This window comes from Monodelphis domestica, chromosome 1 (assembly GCF_027887165.1).
Source record: "Monodelphis domestica isolate mMonDom1 chromosome 1, mMonDom1.pri, whole genome shotgun sequence".
NCBI lineage: Eukaryota > Metazoa > Chordata > Mammalia > Didelphimorphia > Didelphidae > Monodelphis > Monodelphis domestica.
Window position 1 is genome coordinate 739,356,275 of NC_077227.1, and position 20,296 is coordinate 739,376,570.

At 53.8% G+C, this 20,296-nt stretch overlaps 1 protein-coding gene across 1 annotated transcript in view; it reads right to left on the reverse strand.

The window, feature by feature from the left end:
• The window catches only part of LOC130456847 (lysyl oxidase homolog 2), a 130,424-nt gene that overhangs the window by 61,041 nt on the left and 49,087 nt on the right, over positions 1-20,296 (reverse strand). Inside the window, exon 4 of the mRNA XM_056814312.1 lies at positions 6,872-7,083. Coding sequence (XP_056670290.1) covers positions 6,872-7,083 — 212 coding nt within the window. The remainder of the gene's footprint in view (positions 1-6,871; positions 7,084-20,296) is intronic.

Consider the following 20,296-nt stretch of genomic DNA (forward strand, 5'->3'; position numbering starts at 1 on the left):
AGAGCTATTAGCGTCCCCAGGTGGCCAAAGCCAAGTTTCCCAGAGCTGGCAAGAAGGTGGAAGGTGAAGAAATGGGCATCTATGGGTTAAAAGATGAGAGAGCTGGAAGGAGCCTAGAGCACAGTTGCACTAGATCACCTTGAAGGTTCCTTCTAGTTCTAGATTCCGTGAATCTTTGTGAAAGAGGGATTTGGCATTTTCTGCATGGTCTCACCCGGCAGAAATAGGAGAAAGAGTAGAAGATGCAGAGGGACTAATGTAGGACTAATATCAGGAGAAAATTAGCTTGGAACTCTCCATCATGAAAATAGTGGCTTTCCCATCAATAGGCTGGAGGAGGACCCTCTGGCATTGAGTACACTATGAGAGGGGTGGCTAGGCGGCACAGCAAATAGAGTACCATGACTGGAGTCAGGAAGACCTGGGTTCAAATCCAGTTTCTGACATTTACTAGCTGTGTGACCCTGAGCAAGTCACTTCATTCTATTTGCCTCAGTTTCTCTATTTGTAAAGTGAGCTGGAGAAGGAAATGGAAAACCCCTCTAATATATTTTCCAGGAAAACTCCAAATGGGTCCTCCTTCAGATATGGGTTAACTGAGGGCCCTTCTAACTGAGAGTCGGTGTGATTCTGTTTTATAGGCAACAGAGAAACACTGAAAATTCTTGAGCTGAGGAACTCACTCTAATGGGATCATAAATTTAGAGCTAGAACTCTCAAAAGTCACCTGGTCCTCATTTTACAGATCAGGAAACTGAGACATAGGGAGATGAAGAGATTAGTCTAAGGTCACACAGTTGGTCTGTGCCATGCTGCCCCCAATCAGTTAACAGATCATTTATTCAGTACCTACTATGTGCCTGGTCTTGTGCTAGGATCTGGAGGAATTAAAAAAAAGACAAAAAAAAACCAGATTCTTTCCTCAAGGAATTAAAATCAATTGAGGGAAACAACATATAATCATGTAAGTATATATGACTTGAAGAAGGTCATGGAGAGGTAGCTGGGTTGCACAATGGTTAGAGCCATGGGTTTTGAGGCAAGACCTGAGTTTGAATGAGGCCTCAGACACTAACTGTGGGACCCTGGCAAGTTGCTTTACCTCTGGTGCCTTAGTTTCCTCATTGACAAAATGAGGATAATCATAGCACCCATCTCCCAGTTGTATTGTGATAATCTGAGGAGACGGTACATGCAAAGCACTTTGCTAAACATCAAGCACTCTAAATATTAGCTGCTGTGGTGAGTTGGATCTGATAGCAACGTCCAGGAAGGATTTCAGGAAGAGAACCAGGACTGCCCAGGACCTGGTAAATGCGCTTCCATCTTGCTCTTCTATTTGGGGGAAAGATCCTTGCCCCAGGGGGGAGATGGCATCCGCTGCCTGACTTGGGAGCTCACTGGTGACAGAGCCAGACCTTGTAGGAGGACCCTCCACCAGCCCTCTCCTCTGATACCCCTGCCCAGGCCCCAGGCCCCTCCTCTCCCCCAACCTTGCGGAATCCTCTGACATTCCAGAAAAACTGTAAACAAGCCCCTTGCCAACTTCGTGCCTTCTTCCTCGGACCCAGCCAGTCTGTCCCTTTTGGATGGATCGCAGAGCTGGACCGACCCAAGAACTGTCTCCCCTAGGCTCCAGTTCTTTGGGGATAAGGAGACATGACTGGGTAAGGGGAAGGGTCTGGGGCACACACTGGAGAGACGAGCCTACAGCTCAGCCTGCTGTGATTAACACCAGGGCCACCCCTCTCCCCCTGCTTCCTGTCTCGTCTCCTCACTTTGGAACAGCGTGTTCCCTCCGATCTCCTTCTGTGTGGATGGGGCCAGAGAGAGGTCTCCAGGGATGCCAGCGAGGGCAGATAGAGCAGGAGCTCACCAGATTGCGCTTGGCTCAGAAAAAGGCTTTTTTGTTAGGCTTTCAATGAGCGGCCCCTTACTCTATGGGGTGGCTGATGGCAATGCCAGTATTTCATTTACACTGAGGGGACCCGAGGATCACAGTGAAATAATAATAGCTGGTATTTATATAGCACTTTAGGACTCTAAAGTCCTTTATCCAGGTTCTCTCATTTGATTCCCGTGAGGCAGGCATTTACAGATGAGGAGACCGAGGCTGAGAAAAATTCAGTGGGTTGTTGAGGATAGGAGGGAGGATCTGAATTTAGGACCTTTTTGTCGCTAACTTCAGCGCCCTAGCTGCTTCTAATATCATAAATCTAGAACTAAAAGGGGCTTTGGAGGGGGCAACTGGGTAGCTCACTGACTCATATTAATATAATAATAATAATAATAATCCACTTGACAGATTTCTCTTCAATAACTGGACCTCCTCCATCTGGAATGGGGGAAGTTGATTTCTTGAACCCCCAAATAAAACTTGACATTGATTCCTATTCAATTTCACCTTTTTAGATTTGGTCCAAGTCCTCTAGTCAACTCACTTTTTTTTGTCCCAAGTCTGTCATCTGGTATGTGTCTTGTGTCTTGTATTTACAGATTGTCTTCCCTACTAAAAGTTAAATTGTTGAGGCCAAGGATTGTTTTTGCCCTATTTTTTCTGGTCCCAAGAGCTTTACATAATACCGGACACCTAATAACATCATCATGACAGTAATAATGATAATAATTAGTATCTAGACAACACTTTAAAATTTTCAGAGCCATCAACAAATATTCATCTAATTTACTCTCAAAACAACCCTGGGATGTAGGTGCCATTATATCCTCATTTTATCAATGAGGAAAACAAAATAGAGGTTAAGTGACTTGTCAAGGGTCATTCAGCTAGTGAGTATGAGAGTCAGGATTTGAAATTAAGTCTTCCTGACTCCAAGTCAACGACCAACTGGGAGCTTCTAGTCTGAAGGGGCTGCTTAAAATGCTTCTTTAGGAGTAGTCAACTAGTCAGTCGATTAGCTTTTACTAAGGACCTACTTTGTGGCAGCAGATGACTGTGGCTTCTTCCGTGTCTGGCCGAACACTGAGTCCTCTACAGTGCCTGCTTCATCTGCCTTCACGGCCATTGGAACAAAGTGTTCTCATCCACCCATTGCACTGGGGTAAGTCTTCACAGGCTTGGACTGGACGTCCTTCTGACTCAGGGCTTGAGGTCCATCACTTACTGTCAACCTGCATTAGACCCTCCGTGGAGATGTTCACTGGGGTGCAGCCACTGGGCATGCCACGGCTTCCTGGAGCCACGGGGGAGAGAGGAGTGGCACGTGGACACCAAAGGGGGAGGAGCAGCCCTCACTCCAGAACACCCCGTGTACCCCAGAAGGCAGCCAGGTGGCATTTTGGAGAGAGCGCAGCACGAGTGCTAGCTCTTATTTTCCAGCCTCAGTTTCCTCATCTATAAAAAGAGGGGGCTAGAATTCCAAATCCATGGCCATGCGCCATCTTCCTTGGGAAGGTCTTGAAACTTTTAGTCAGGAGTACCGCTCCTTCTCAAATGATTCCCTTCTTAAATCTCAAATCTTGGGTATCTCCTTATGTTACTTCACTTCAGTCTACCTCAGTTTCCTTCTCTGTAAAATGAGGTTAATAATAGCACCTACATCCCAGGGTCGTGGTAAGGATTAAATGAGATAAAAATACATGAAAAGAGCTTTTCTAGGCGTACAGCACCATCCAAAGGCTTGAGATTAGCTGAGTACCTGCCACAGTGCTCAAAGGAAGGGAAGCTCCTGGGGCAAGGCTGGGACTTTATTTTTGCTTCTGTCTCCCCAGCGCCGGGCACAGGGAGGGCCTCCTGTAGGGGATGCTTGTGGGCTTGGCTCCAGCTCCTTTTCAGAAGCCTAGAACTCGTTGTCTCCTCCGTCCGCCTGTCCATCCGTCCGTCCGTCCGTCCGTCTCTTCCATGGGGAGAATGGCTGAGGGTGGTCTGACCCCTCCGTCCCAGGCCCCCGAGCAGGAGCTGGGTGGGAAGGTGGCACGTGGATGTTCTCCAATTGGCTCCCCGTGGCTTCATCATTTTCCTTCTCAGAAAAGAGCCCCAGCCTGGGGCGCAGAGCCTGGAGAGCCCATCGTGCCCCAGACAGGGCTGCGGAGGGCAGCGGGGAATCCTCAGGAGCAGCCCCAGACATCCAGCTTCTCTGGGGTTGGAACAAAACAGCGCTGAGTTCGGTGCTGTCCTGGGGAAGTCCCGGAGGGGCGGCCCAGTGCGGAGCCACGAAGATTGTCCAGGGGAGAGAGAAGGGCTTCTCCTTCCCGTGAAGCCACGGTTTGGTTGGACCAGCCCAGGCCTGGAGGATGAGGGCCTCGTCCTTCCTCGGGAGCTTGGGGAGGCTGAGGGAGGGAAGCTCAGACCTGGGAGGGAGCCCCCGCCGGTGGCGTTGTTGGCAGCCCCTCTCGCCGCTCAGCCCCCCACCTTCCCCCTGAGCATGCAGGATCTGGACACACACAGTCGGCCTCACCACCTCGTTGTGTGGCCCCGGGAGTCCCTTCAGCTCTGCGGGACTCAGTTTCCTTTTGGGGTAAAGACCAGAATCAGGGGAGGCAGCAGAAAAGAGGGCTGAGCTTGGGATGGCTCCGGCCCCTTCCAGCTGGGTGCCACCAGGCAAACCTGTCTGGGCCCCCGGGTTCCCCTCTGTAAGACGAAGGGGCCCAGCCTGGCCTGTGGGCCTTCCTCTGGGGCGCCAACATGGTGGGCAGCCGCCTATGTCTCCTCGAAGGAGCCTCCTGTAAGAGAATGGCCGCCGCTTTCCTCTCCTCGGGGTGCCGCCCTGGGGGTCTGTGACCGTTATCGGGGTGCAGAGAGATGCTGGGGGGGGAGAAAATGCACATCCGCGAGGAACGGGCCTGAAGTGCCTGTTAGCTGGGAGTTTGGGAGTCCCGTGAGCCCAGCGGGCACATCACAAGTGGCAGAGACAATCCCTCCCTCCGCTGCTGGACAGCTCCAGCAGCCTGACTGAGAACTCCCAGGAGAGCTCTTCCACCAGCTCAGGTCCGCCTCTGCTCTGCAATGCAGAGCCCAGAGACATGCAGTGCCTGCCCAGGATAGCACAGCCAGGATGTCTCAGACGCGGATCTGCTCCCTATCGGTGCTGCCTCTACCCCCCCCCCCATCCACACGGCTGCCCCCAAACAGGACAGGAGACGTTATTCCTTCTCACTCTGGAGCTGGGATCTCATGGAGTGTCTCCTGGAGGCAGGAGCCCATGGCGGCCTCAGCGTCTGGCACATATGGTGATGGGCACGTGGTAAACGTTGGTGGATTCACTGACTGATCCCATGATTGATCCCACCCTTTCAGAACACTATTCTGTCAGGGGCTGCTGGGCCGCTCAGTGGACTAAGAGCCAGGCCTAGAGATGGGAGGTCCTGGGTTCAAATCTGACCTCAGACACTTCCCAGTTGTGAGAACCTGGACAAGTCACTTAACCCCCATTGCCTAGACCTTACACTTGTCTGCCTTGGAGCCAATATTGATCCTAAGACAGAAGGTAAGGGTTTAAAAAAAAACAACCATTCTGTTCCACCTGCAACATGTTGGCTCTTGTTAGGCAGAAGGAAAGGGGAGCAAAGGGAAAAGGCTCCTGGAAAGAGAGAGAGACAGAGAGAGAGAGAGAGGGAGGGAGAGAGACAGAGACAGAGACAGAGAGAGAGACAGAGAGAGACAGAGAAAGACAGACAGACAGACAGAGAGGAGAGAGACAGAGAGAGACAGAGAGAGAGGGAGAGAGAGAGAGAGAGAGAGAGAGAGAGACAGAGACAGAGACAGAGACAGAGACAGAGACAGAGACAGAGACAGAGACAGAGACAGAGACAGAGACAGAGAAAGACAGACAGAGAGGAGAGAGACAGAGAGAGACAGACAGACAGACAGACAGAGACAGAGACAGAGACAGAGACAGAGAAAGACAGACAGACAGAGAGGAGAGAGACAGAGAGAGACAGACAGACAGACAGAGGAGAGAGAGAGAGAGAGAGAGAGAGAGAGAGAGAGAGAGAGAGAGAGAGAGAGAGAGAGGGAGAGAGAGAGACAGAGACAAAGAGACAGACAGAGAGACAGACAGAGAGACAGAGAGAGACAGACAGGCAGACAGACAGACAGACAGACAGACAGACAGACAGAGAGAGAGAGAAGGAGAGAGAGAGACAGAGAGGGGGAGAGAGAGAGAGACAGACAGACAGACAGACAGAGAGAGGGAGAGACAGAGACAGAGACAGAGACAGAGACAGAGAGAGGGCGAGAGATAGGCAGCTTCCAGGGAGGGCCGGGAGGCTTGTCCTCCCCAAGTCCCCCCTCCTCCCAGTCAGGGTCACAATGGATGGGCCCAAGCCATGGGTGGAGATGGGGAAGAAGCCGAGGTAAGCTCGAGGTGAGAAGACCAAGAAGGGGCGCCTGGAGAGGAGGCGCTGCTGCCGGGATGTGGGCAGCTATAGCTGGGGGCAGGCAGGAGGTCCCAGGTCCCAGGTTCAGAGCTTTCAAGCAGGAGGGGACCTCGGACAGTGTGCAGGCCAGTTCCATGGGATTTCATTGGCTCGGGGAATCCTGGGAAACAGAGCTGTGCGGCTGCCTCCCTTGTTCCCCCCTGAAGAAGCACTCGAGCGGGCTCTGAACAAGAGAGCATCCGGGCTCCGGGGTTGGAGGGGACCTCAGCGGCCACAGAGCCTGATTCCTTTAGTAGAGGGAGGCCCCGAGAAGTGGAGGGACTTGGCTAAGTCACACAAGCGATGAGCGGCTGAGACAGAATTGGAACTCGGCTCCCATCCCTGGAGGTTCAGGGCTTTCGATTCCTCCCGGGCGCCGGGCGGGCTGGCCGGCTGTGGGGCGGCTCATGCCTTGCAGGGACCAGGTGGGGGCGAAGGTGGCCCCGGGTTCTAACCGTGCCCCATGGGGGGACCTCCGGGGCTCCGGCCCACTTACTTGTACACTTTGCTGTTGTACTTCTTCTCCGCGGGGAAGCCGAACATGCCGCAGATGACCCGGGAGTTCTTGGCGGTCCAGTGCTTGTCGCAGACCTGCTTCCAGCTGTTGCCTTCCTTCACCTCCACGTAGCCCTCGGTCACGGGCGTGCGCTTGCGGTAGGCGGAGAGGACGGCGCGGATGCGGATGTCGTCCACCTGGATGTTCATGTTCTGCAAAGGGGGGAGAGCAGAGAGGGTCAGAGGGGGGCCGGCCTGGGCGAGGGCAGCAGGACCGCCCGCGCTGGGGCCCTTCACACAGAGGCACGTCAAGAGCCCTGACTCGGTGACCCCGTGTGCCAGGCACTGTGCCGCTGCCCGGCATCAGGACCCAGAGGCCGCGCAGCTGGGCTCAGAAGAAGCTCATTGAACCAGGGGAGGCACCTTCCCTTACAAGAGATTGGGAAAGGCCTCCTGCCCAAGGTGGGGGCCAATGAAGATGTCGGGGACCCAGAGGAAGCCAGGGGGGCCAGAGGGGGAGGGAGAGTCCTCCGGGACTCGGGGAAGCCAATATCTGGGTCAACTCTGAGCCCAGCCCAGGACACACAGTAGGCACTCAGTGGATAGAGAGCCAGGCCTGAAAATGGTTCCAATTTTGCCTCAGACATTCCCTAGCAGTATGACCTTGGGCAAGTCACTTAACCCCCCTTACCAGTGCTCTGCCTTGCAGCCAGTATTTAGTATCAATTCTAAGAGAGAACAGAGTTTTAATAAATATGGATTGATTGATTCCTGTGCTAGAAAGGGATCCCAAGGGTCACAAAAGACCCCAGGCCCTTGAGGAGCTTGCAAGGATTTGGAGAGATAGTAGAGGAAATATCAGAGCTCTGATGAAGAATTTAGGTGGATGCTGCCATCCATCTGCAGTCAGGGAAACCTCACTGAATCCTATATCAGGTGGCCTTAGGTAGGCTACTTCATCTCGCCATGCCTCAGCTTCTCCATCTGTAAAATGAAGGAGTTGGAAACTTGATGACTTGTATAATCTATAAACAACCTCAGGCCACACAGCTGGATAACATCTGGCATGTGGTGGAAAGAGCATTGGACTTTGAGCCTGGTGATCTGGGTTCAAATCCTGACCCTGAGACACACTGCTGTGTGACCACTGGCAAGTCACCAAACTTCTCTGAGCCTGTTTTCTCATTGGTGAAGTGGGGGTGATAATCACATCCACCTCACAGGGGATCTGGAAACTGCTTATCTGGTAAAAGCATTTTGCAAACCTGACATGCTGGCCCTCGTTACTATTACCATCATGAGGAAGTGGGACATGTTGAGCAGAGAGCCAACCTTGGGAGTGAGGGAAACCAGAGTTCAAGCCCCACTCTGACATGCATTATCATTATGATCTTGGTCAAGTCACTTAACCTTGCTCAGCCTCAGTTTCCTCATTTGTAAAATGGCAATAATGAGAGCACAGTACAGTGGAAAGATACTGGACTTGGAATCAGAAGGCCTGAATTGGATTCTCTTCTTGGAGAGATTAATTCCTCTGAGCCTCAGTATCTCTATCTGTAAAATGGGTATGTTTTTTCTACATCCCCTCATGTGTTATCTGTCATCACAGAATCAACCCCAGAGCCATAGATAATGCCTCAATTTGACAAAACAGAGGCTCGCAGAGGGGAAGAGATTTGGAAAAAATTCACCAAGCTAGTAAGAGTCATAGTCAGGACTTGAACCCAGGGCTGATCAGGGGGATAATGGAGGGCCTTGGGCTTGTGGTTTGGGGGAGCAGAGTCTCTAAAGGCAGAGTCAGGGTGGGGCAGCAGCAGAGTGTGTGCCCCAGGAGACGACAGCGCCAGTGGCCGGAGTCCCTGGAAAATTCTCGGAATGACCAGAGAAGGCAGGAATTTGCCAGATCCACTTTTTGGAGGTCGAGTGACTGATTATTAGTCATCATCTCCAGCCCCTTCTCTTGTGGCTCCCAACCCCGGGACCCACCGCTGAAGAGCCAGGGGAAGAGAAGGGGGGGCCACCCGGGAAACCAGGAATTCTGGGGTTCACTCCTAGCCTGGCCACCTTCCCTCAAGGTGCTCGCGACAGTGCTTATAGATCAGCTGGCAACCATCACTACAGTTATGAGGGGCAACATGGGAAGGGAAGAGAGAGAGATGGAGGGGGAGGCAGGACAGACCAGAGTTCAGGTCCACCTTGGACACAGAATGGCTGTGCAAGTCAGCAGAGCTCTCTGTGCATGAGGCCATCTTGAAATGCTGGGATCACAGAGCATATAGCTAGACTACAGGCTCCATTCTGCCTCACCCCATAAGGAATCTTAGAAGAGACCCAGTCTGCTCCAAATGGTAGCCTAGGATGGTCAGGTGACTTGTTCAAGGTCTCCTGGCCAGTAAGATCTGAGGCTAGATTTGAACTCAGGTCTTTCTGTCTCCAGGCCCAGTGCTCTGTCCAGTCTGGGATGGTGGCACTGATCTGATTACATTTCTCAGAGATACAGCTGGGAATCCAGAATGTGCAGGAAGATGGCCAAAGAGCATCATGGTGGATCTGGGTGGGGCTCAATATGGTGAACTCCTATAATTATAGACCTACATGGGGGTATGTAGAGCCCCACCAGAAGTTCCTTAAATGAATAATGTCACAGATCCAGGATTCTTAGTATCAATACTATGAAGAGTGGTAAGACTAATCACATGCAATGAGGGTCAAGTGACTTGCCCAGAGTCACACAGGCAGTGTCTAAGGCCAGATTTGAACCCAGGACCTCCCATTTCTGGGCCTGGTTCTCAATCCACTAAACCCTTTAGCAGCTCTCAGTCCAGTCTTTTAAAAATAAACAGGAGTGCTGAATTTGGAGCTATAGGATTTGGGTTCGAATTTGAGATGTGCCATTACCTCTAAGACCTTAAATTAAGTGAGTCGCTTTGCCACGATGGGCATCAAGTCAGCAAACATGTGTTAAGCACTTGCTATGTGAATGGCTCTGTGGCGTCTATTTTCCTTCTCAATACAACAGAGTTCCCAGTCTTTGACTCCCCCAAACCATCAAGAGACAGAAGGTGATCTCTTAGAGCTTCAGAGGAAGGTGCATCCCAGGGCAAGGTGGCAGCCGAGGGTGATGGCGTGGCAGAGACGGTGGGACGTGCAGGGGGTGGTTATTGGGCATGGGACAGAGCCCAGTGCCAGGTGCTTCCAGTCCTGCCAACATGCAAATCATTTAGCAGAGCCCACATACTTGAAGGGAGCCACTGTCTGGGTGCCCAGAGTAAAGCCTGTGTCTCCTCGCCCCAGCTCCATGAATCAGACTGTCAGCTTGGCTTCACAAGGCATCACTTCAGCGATTTCGGGTCAGACCCACATGGAGGTGGAAAATATGTCATCCCAAGAACGCTGGTATTTGGCGCTGCTTCCCATGCATGCCGAGCAGAAGGAAGGTCACCAGTGGCAAGATTATATTTTTCTAGTTCCGCAAAGCTGCTTCTTCCAGCTCTTCAAAAGGTAGCATCCCATCAGCCAAGACACCTGGCCAGCCTTGGGGAACCAAGCCTGCACCCAGGTGACCACCCTGCCTGCTCCCTGGCCATCTGCTCCAGCCTCTGCCCCCCTCCGGAAGGCAGGGGACTTACAGAGTGTATCTGGGGAAGAGGAAAGGTGCTAACTGGCAACATCACTCCTCCCTCACCCCATCTAGGCTCTAGTCCCACCTCTGTTTCCTAAGGACAGAACAAAGGGATTGAATAAACAAAGCTTCTCCCCTTCCTCACCCTCCACCACTCTGGGCTCATCTGCCCTCTGAAGGAGCCCCCACTGAAAGGAGAACACAGAGAAACCCCGTTAAGGAGAGCCTGAGGGCCTGGGGGCAGAGGTGGGGACATCGGTGGTGAGAGTGATCAGAGCCTGGCACAAAAAGACCCAGCCCAAGCCCAGCCACAGAAGCTTTGGGGATCTGTCCCTCAGGAGGGTGCTGGAGCCATAAGGCACCTTCGAAACCTTCTCAGTGTTCCCTCTCTTGTTTTACAGAGGAGGACAGCAATGGGAGAAGCTTGCTCCTGGTCAGAAAGAATTAGTGATGGAGATGACAGGAGAGCCCTGGGGGGACTGACTTTATCCCAGAACTCTTCTCATTTCACTTGAGTCTAGCTTTGTTGGGCCTGGTTATAGATCCCCCCAGGGGCATGCCGTAGACAAGGGCTGAATTAGAGGACCTGATGCTGCCCTTGTGACCTGTGAGACCTTGGACAAGTCATCCTACTTCTCTGGGGATCTGTTTTCTCATCTATAAAATGGGAGTAACAATGCCTATCTTAGGAGGTTGTTGTTGGACTTGAAATCCCGATAACCTAGGTTTCCGTCCTGCCTCTGACACTATCTGTGTGATCCAGGACACATCACTTCCACCACTGAGGCTCAACTTTTCATCTGTAAAATGGGGCTAAAAAGATCACTTCACAGAGGTTATCGTCAAGACCAGATGAAAAGGTTTTGCGAATCTTAAAGTGTCCCATAAATGTGAGTCATTACTATCATCAGGGGCACCTTCTCAATGAAGCCCAGCTGCTAGCAACACAAGTATCTCCCCTCCAAGGCAGACACTGGGGCTGCTTCTCTTCATAGCTCCAGAACCTAGCAGGCTTCTAAGACCTCATTGTTGGTCAACTGATGGGAAAAGCCAGGTTGTTACTGTTTTAGCCAAGTGCCCAACTTACAAGTCAGCGACACCATCTGAGAGGGAACCCAGGGGCTCCTGGGGGCCATCTTCACAGACCCGGCCTGGAGGGACCTTGCCTGATCCCTTTCCACCCTCAAAAGCAAGCAGATCCAAATGGGCCGAAGCAGAGTGACCAACTGGGTCCAAGGAGGTCTAGGAGACTACCTCCCCTTCCCTTCTTTGCAGTGCTCTGAATGGCAGAGGGGCACGGCATGCTAGCAAATGATGCTCATGTAGAAACAGCATCAACGGTTTAGAAATACGTATGGCAAATGAGGGCACGCTATGCTTAGACACCCCTCTGTCCCCTGAGATGTTTCTGTCTCACCGAATCCTGCCCAGTCTTCAAGGTCCAACTTCTCCAGGAAGCCCACCCTGAATCTTCCAGTCTGCACACATAATAGACCCTGAGTTCAGAGACCTCAAAGGCCACTTAGTCCACCTCTTTCCACTTTGCAGATAAGGAAACTGAGGTATAGAGAAATCAAGTCTTTTACCCGAGGTCACATCAGTAGCAAGAATCAGAGGTAAGATTTGAACTCAGGTCCTCTGACTCCAAATTCAGTGCTTTGTCTAGTTAGCCAAGCTGTTTCATTCAACTTTGAATTCTCTTCCCTCCCTCCCCCCCATCCTGCCTGTGATCTTAGAACAAGTGGAAGGAGGATAAGGCTGGGGACACTTGCAGTTCAGCTTCTGAGAAGGAGGAAACAAGGCCATAAGGTTTCCAGCCAGTCAACAAGCATTTATTAAACCCCTACTATGCGCAAGCATTATGCCAAGAGCTAGGAAACAATACTGAGTAAGCAGAAAATAATGCCTGCTCTCAAGGTCTAATGGGGGAGACAAGATACAATCACAATGTACACAAAAGAGATAGATAGATAGATAGATAGATAGATAGATAGATAGATAGATAGATAGATAGATAGATAGATGGATAGGTAGATAGATAGATAGATAGATAGATAGATAGATAGATAGATAGATGGATGGATGGATAGATAGATAGATAGATAGATAGATAGATAGATAGATAGATAGATAGATAGATAGATAGATAGATGGATAGATGGATGGATGGATGGATAGATAGCTAGGTGGATAGAAGGATGGATGGATGGATGGATGGATGGATAGATAGCTAGGTGGATAGATGGATGGATGGATAGGTAGAGATAGATAAGATAGAAAGATGGATGGATGGATGGATAGATAGACAGATAGATAGTAGATAGATAGTTGGATGGAGAGATGGATGGATAGATAGGTAGAAGAATAGATGGATGTATAGATGGATGGTTAGATAGATAGATAGATAGATAGATGGATGGATGGATGGATGGATGGATGGATGGATAGGTGGATAGATAAGATAGATGGATGGATGGATAGACAGACAGACGGACAGACAGATAGATAGATAGATAGATAGATAGATAGATAGATAGATAGATAGATAGATAGATAGATAGATAGATAGATAGATGGATAGATAGATGGATAGGTGGATAGATAAGATAGATGGATGGATAGATGTGGGACAGATAGATAGTAGATAGATAGAAGAATAGGTGAATGGATGGATAGATGGATATATAGATGGATAGACAGAGAGAAAGAGAGAGAGAGGGAGAGAGAGAGAGAGAGAGAGAGAGAGAGAGAGAGAGAGAGAGAGAGAGAGAGAGAGAGAGAAGAGAAATTGGAGATCATTTCCGAGGGGAGGCATTAGTAGCATTAGTATTAAGGAGGATCTACAGTAAAGAAGTTTCTGCCCTGGTGAGGGCCCCCACCACCTCACCCTAGTGATGCTTCCAGTCGTAGGATACTCCCTGTCCCCCCCCCCCTCGTGTTGGCCCTGAACCTCCCTGCCCGGTGCCATCACTTATCTGGTCTGTGTTTATAAATCTGGCTTCCTGATCCCTGGCTAGCTTCCGGAGGTCAGGGCCGGTGTGGGGGCTGGCAGAGGCCCTTCCCAGCTCTTCCCCCTCCCAGCCCCTCTCTGGCCAGAGCCAGGCTGCCGAGGGAGGGCTCACTACCCTACGTGAGGACGGAGACGCGCTCCAAACAGCGCTGGCCTCGGAAGAGGGAAACATCCACTGTGGCGAGCTTTCATCAGCTGTTTCTCGGACGGAGCCCTCTTTGTCCCAGAAAAGCCCACATAACTTTCCTCCTGACTTCACTGCTGTGGAATCCGTCCCCTGGCCGCCCAAAGCCACATGTGCTGGGCCTGGTTCAAGACTCGCTTTGGGAAGTTTAGAGAAGCCTCCCAAAGCCCTTTTCTTTCCCAACAAGCCGATGGGCTGCCCCTGCCCCCTTGCAGTAGGAAGCCTGGCCGGCGGCCCATGTGGGGAAGCAAACAAACGTACAAATCACATCTTGTTCCCCCTCCAGGGGCGAATAATGGGCTCTTACACTCACAAGCGTGCAGCACAGTCCGTACACTCCCAAGAAGCAGCACAGGGCGGTGGAAAGAACTCCAGCTCTAAAGTCACAGGCCTGGGACTCGCTCTCACCTCCGATGGAGGGGCTGAACTGGCTCTGGGCATATGGCTTTCAAGGCCTCAGAAACTGTTTGACCCTGGGCAAGTCACTTAACCTGACTGCCTCCTTACTGCCACTCACTAAGAGAGAAGGGAAGGGTTTAAAGAAAACAGAGACCCCAGAGGCCAGCACAAGAAAATAAAGAGCCCCCCAGAGGGAAGGGGACTTGCCCAAAGCCCTACCGCTAAGGACCTCGAATTCTGTGGTTTCTGAAGCCAGGCTCCCTAGGGATGGCGTTATGAATCAGCCCCTCTCGGCCCATCTCCCACCTCCCACAAGGCTGCCCTTGAAGGAATTCACCAGATTTTCCAGACCTCCCAAATCCTGCCCACACCTCGGAGAGGCCTGGAAGAAGGAGGAGTCATTCTCCCCATTCTAAAGATGGAAAAAATGAGGCCCAGAGCGGTCAGTGCTCCCGCGAGGCCCCCCACAGGCTGGCTGGGGCTCAATCTGGAATATTTCGCATCCGCCGGTGACTCGGAAATTCCGGAGCGAGAGGAGCCGGGTCCCAGGGAGAGGCTGGTGAGAAGATGAATGAAGCAGCCGGGGACGCCTCTTCCCAAGAGGCCGATGGGGGGATGAAGCCAGCGCAGGGCAGGGGGAAGGGGGCCTCGGGGAGGAGAACCCATGCTGGCTCCCCAAGCTGGGCTCACCCGGGTCGGGAGGTTTCCAGCCACGTGTGGCCGGCCTCTGCCAGAGATTATCATCCACCTGCTCGCTGGAATGGGAGTGGCAGACACCGTGCTTTTAGCTTCCTCTGTGCCCCCCTCCCTGGCATCAGGCACGGGTGGGAGCGTCTGACCAGGCGAGGACAGACACTCCTGCCCCTGGATGTCCCACATCCCTGAGGGCTTGCGCAGACCTGGAGCCCCGTTTTCTGAACCTCGCCTCTCTCCTGAGCCACCCCTCCTGCCTCCATTCTCTTCCCTCTCAGGCGTCCTCTTGCCAAAGCCAGGTTCCTAAAACACAGTTCGGCTCCTGTCTCTCCTCTGCTCAAAAACCTTCTGTGGCTCCCCCGCACTGGAGAGGCGACTTAGGGCGGGGGATGGGGACGAGTGGAGTGGGCTGTGCGGGGCAGGGCTGGGCTCTCCCCCGCGGAAGGTCTCCAATCAGGGGCTGGGCCAGGGGCGAAGGCTGCTGAGACAAACCAATAAAACCCGGGAGCCTCGGGAGACTGGAAGAGCCTCTCGGGACAAGGCGGAAGCCTAGACTGTCGCTGTAATTTAAAAGGAAAGTTCCCCGCTGGCATCGCAGTTCCGCCCCGACCCATCACCCCCAGCCCTGATGGGATTACGGTGTCTGAATGTTTCTTGGAGATTTGAGCAAACGAAGGCAAATGGGGCAAAGAGACACATCCAGGGTCACACAGCTGGTATGTGTCGGAGGTCAAATTCGAACTCGGGTCTTCTGGACTCCGAGCCCGGCACTCCATCCATCAGCCACCCTCTCCTCCCGCAAATCTGGCCTGCTAGTGCCTGTCTTTGTCCAGGCTGTGTTCCCTGCTTGGTACGCACTTCCTTTCCTCCTCTGCCTCTTGGGGACCCTGGCTTCCTTCAAGGCGAAAATGAGGGGCCCCCTCTTCCAGGAAGCCTTTCCTGATTTTGTTCTCCCCCTTCTAGCCTGGCGGTACAGAGGGCTGGGTCCGCTCTTTGTCTTGGTCTCAGTCCGTCCTGGATTTGGTGGGCGGGGCCTAATAGACGGTCCTGGCAGCCACGTGAGACCGTTGAGAGAACCGTGGCTCCGAATCAGGAAGACCGGGATCCGAATCCAGTCACGGTCCAGTAGGGCCTGCGTGCCCCCAGCGGGTCATTGTTTGCCTCAGTTTCCCCATCTGTAATGTAGGGAGAATAACGGCCCGTCCTCTCCTCCCAGGGCCCTCGGCCTGAGGAGAGACAAGACCATATCCCGAGGGCTTTACTCACCTAAAGGGAGGGGGTGGGGTGGGGGAAGGCGAGCTCTCCTTTGTGCTGAATCCAAACCGAATGGTGTTAACCAGCCGGGCCTCCTCTTGGGGTCTCGCTCCTGCCACGTGACGTGAGAGGCCCGCATGGACTCTGCCCCCCCTCCCCGAAGCCTCGCCCCCGGCCCCGGGCTCCGCTCCAGTTTGCCAAGAGAAGAGGAAGCGCCGATGGGTCAGCCGGGATGCGAAAGCCGAGAAAAAGGCACAAACCGGACCGGCCGGCCTCCCACCAAACAAAGGCCCCGGCGGACCCCTGAACGTGTCTGCTGCGTCTCAGCCGGAGAGCCAATCCTGGAGGCCCAGAGGGTCAAGGGAGACCTCGGCAGCCAGCGGGGAGCTCGAACCCGCGCCTGAAGGAGTCTCTCCTTCCCGGGCAGCCCCTGCCCTGAGTCAGGGTGCCCCAAACCCACCGTCCCGAAGGCCCTTCCTCTGACCCCCGGATTCAGGGATTCGGGGATCCCCTCCCGGTCAGCCACAGGGCTGGGCACTGGGGGGAGGAGACGCCCTCCTGCCCGTTGGGGAGGGAAGAGTTAGCCCGAGAGAGAAGAAGAGGGGCCCATCCTCCACCTTGGTGGGAGAGCGGGAAGGTGCCAAGAGGGCCCTAGAGAGCCACCCCTCATTTGACAGAGGAGGAAACTGAGGTCCACAGAGGAAAAGAGACCTGTGCAGCACGGGGCAGCCACTGAATAACCAAGTCATCCAGGTGGCAAAGGACCCCAGAAGACTTGAGTTCAAATCCTGCCTCAGACTCCGACTCAGCTGTGTGGCCCTGGGAAAGTCATTTCACCTATGGGCCTCCTTGGGGGAGCCCTACACCCCAGAGTCCCGCAGCCCCAGGACCAGGCCTGAGAAAGCTGGGTGGAGCCATCCCAGCTTCAGGTCAGAGTCCTGATATCATGGTGGAGGAGAGCCAGGAACGCCATCATCTGCCAGGAAAGGGGGGGGGGAAGGGGAGCCTGTGTCCCCAGGTCACTGGGAAACTACCCCCCCCAGAGAATGAGACAGGGAGTCAGGATGGGGATGGGGGGCCTCCGGTCATCCTCCAGAGGCTGTGCATTGTGGGGTGAGTCAGGAGCCTGACTCAGCCAACAATTGGCTGTGTGACCTCAGACGAGATGCTTCCCCTCTCTGGTCCCGGATCCAGGCTATCCATGTAGAGCTGTAGGAGGACTCAGACACCCTGAGGTCACCCCCTCATTTTATAGGTAAAGAAAGGGCTCACCAAGGTGGGGGGAGGGCCAGGATTTGAACCCAGGTCTCTGCCTCTAGACTCAGTGCTCTTCCCATTACATCAACAATCCCAGCCTCCAAGCTGCCATTTCTCAGAGGCTCGAGGGGTCCCCAGAAGCCCCTGACTCACAGCTGGAGGACGAGCTGCCATTTTGGTGCGTGGGAGGGTCTGTTCTCTCAGGTCTCAGTCAGCCCACCACCAAAGGCTTCCATGTAGCAGGGGTCTCCCTTGGGATGGAGCAGAATTAGAGAAGGGAATGAGGAAGAGACCTGAGGTCAGAGGGGACCTGGAGCCAGTCACACCTTTCCTGGGCCTTCGTTTCCTTGTCTGTAAAAGAAGGATCCAATGATCACAGCTAGAAGGAGCCTCCAAGGCCATCGAATCTGGTCCCTTCCTTCTAGGGACTATTTTTATACTTATTTTACAAACAGGGAAACGGAGGCTCATCCAGGCCAAGTTGGATTTGTGCAAGGCGAAGTGTCTGAGATGGGATTCAAACTTGGACCTTTCTCACTCCAACTCTCCCTATGGCACCCCTTCTGAGTCTTCTAAGTCTGCAGCCAAGGCTCTCTCCTCTGCCCCACTGATACACCAGCTAACCTCAGGAAGGAGGCATTTTAGGGGAGGGAAACTGAGGCACTGAGGCATGGGAAGGCATTCAGTGTGTGAAGCTGCAGAGAGAGTGAACCTGTTCCTGAGCTCCCTGTGCGAAAGGAAGAGTGGCAGACCGAAGAGAGTGCCCATACAAGAGCCACGAAGACCAAGGTTCAAATCCTACCTCAGATCCTAGACCAGTGACTCTGTCCCTCAGTTTAGTCCTCTGTAACAAGGGCTCAGGGGCCTCTGGGGCCCCTTCCGGCTCTGTCCAGGGTCCTGTGACCCAGAGAGCCTCCTGATGTGGCTCCTGTGGCCTCAGGGAGCCTCTGAGGGCCACCGAAGACTGGAACACCTCCCAAGTCTGGCCCAAGCAGGTTTCCCTGCCTGGAGGCGGCTCCTCCCCCTGGCAGGGTCCCAAGGCTGGCGGAGGCTGTTCTGGGGGCTCCTGAAACGTGATCCCCGGCTGGGACAAGCCGGGCCGCCCATCCCCCGGCTCCACGCACAGGCCCCCCTTGTTCCCCGATTAGCCAGACTGCACGGGGCTGGGGGGACCACCGGCCATCTTGGCTGGGCTCCGACGGGACGGGCTTTCCGATGTCCGCGGGATGAACGAGCTCTGGCGCTCGCCTCCCTCCCTTCCGTCATGGGGGTGCTGTCACCAGATCTGGGGCTCGAAGGGACCCTGGAGGCGCCCCCCCCCATCGTAGGGAGGTGAAGCAACTTGCGGGGTCACAGCGAGGAAGGAGAAGAGGCAAGTGTGGAAGCTGGACGTGGGTTCGAATTTGGCTTTGGTGTTTATTGCTTGGGTGACGGCCCGTCCCTGGGCCTCAGTTTCCTCATCTGTCACATGAGCCGGAGAAGGGAATGGCGAAGGGCTCCGGGATCTTTGCCAGGAAAACCCCAACGGGGTCCCAGAGAGTCAGACACGATTGGAAATGACCGAAGGACACCCGGACGGGCCGGCGCAGTGCCAGGAGCTTTACCGACAGTCCTGTGACAGTCCTTTGTCCTAGCCCGTCCCCTTAGCCCAGCCGCTCCCGGGCGGGGGCCTTCCTTCGGCTCTGCTGCCCCCCTCCGCCATCCCCCGTCTCCAAGGCGCCAGCAGGAGCCAAGGGCATCGCTGGCCCGACTCGGGCTCCCGCGTTCGCTCCGCCCAACTACAGGACACGGTGGGGGTATCGGCGTCATCCCGGTGAAACCAGCGGCTGGGCCCAGGCAGAGGGGGCTCCCTGGAGGGCTCCCTGGGGGTCTCAGGCGAAGCGGGGAGGAAACGCATCCGGAGCTCGCCCAGGCTCGCGGATTAGGGCTAGAACCCGGGGCCGGAGGCCAGGCGGAGCAAGAAGGTAGAGGCGGAAGGGAGGGAGATCGCCGCAGCCTGGCCTAGGAAGCCCCCCTCCCCCCGCCCGAGCTTTTTCTACGTCATTCAGTGCCCCCGGAGCGATCTTTCAAAGGGGCCCATTTCCTAGAATATTCTCTCCCTTCCTCGTAGGCTCTCCTCAAGGCCAGAATAAACTCAGGCTTGAACTCCCACCGGAGACATCTCTCGCTCTCCCCACACTCACTGCAATAAACGTTTTATTAAGGGGCAGCTGGGCAGCACAGTGGAAGAGTACCAGGCCTGCCCCCTGGGGGGTCCCGGGTTCAAATCCAACCTCAGACACGTCCTAGCCAGTATGACCCTGGGCGAGTCACTTAACCTCAATATGCCCTTAGGATTGATAGTAAGGGATTTTTACAAACCATTTCTTTAGGCGCTGTGCTAAGAGCTGTGGATACAAGAAGAAAAGGAAGGAAGTGAATCGTCTGTACTTCCTTTCCACACATCTTAGAGAGTCCTATCTTTTTCATTGTGCCCAACTGGGCTCTAAGCTGCCGGAGGGCCGGCTTTTTTGGAAACTGTATTGAATTAGTCCGTTTAGAATGTTTCCATGGTTACAATATCCCTGTTCTTTCTCTCCCCTCTCCGGCAGCTGAAGTGCCCTTCCCCGGGCTTTACAGGGGCCATTGATCCAGACCTGTTTCCCTATTGCTGATGTTTGCACCCAGGCGGTCCTCGAGTCTCCATCTTCAGGCCTATCGAGCACTTGTTTGTCTTCTGGGTTTCTGTTCTTGAGGAGTTTGGGGTTTCATTTGATTTTTGCATCTCTGGCCTCCCAGGAGCTTAATAAAGGCTTCCTCAGGGTTGAATGAATGGGAGCTCCCAGAGGGCAGGCGGGGCTCCTTTTGGAATCCCTAGAACCCAGCATCCTCGAGGGGGGGCACCTCCCAGGTGAGGAGACGCCCACCTGGACAGCTTGGCCCCTTCTCTCCGAGTATGAGTCAGATTTGAGGAGCAGCACCGAGGGATTCAAGGAGCTGCCCAAGGGCATACCGACACACTGTGCGT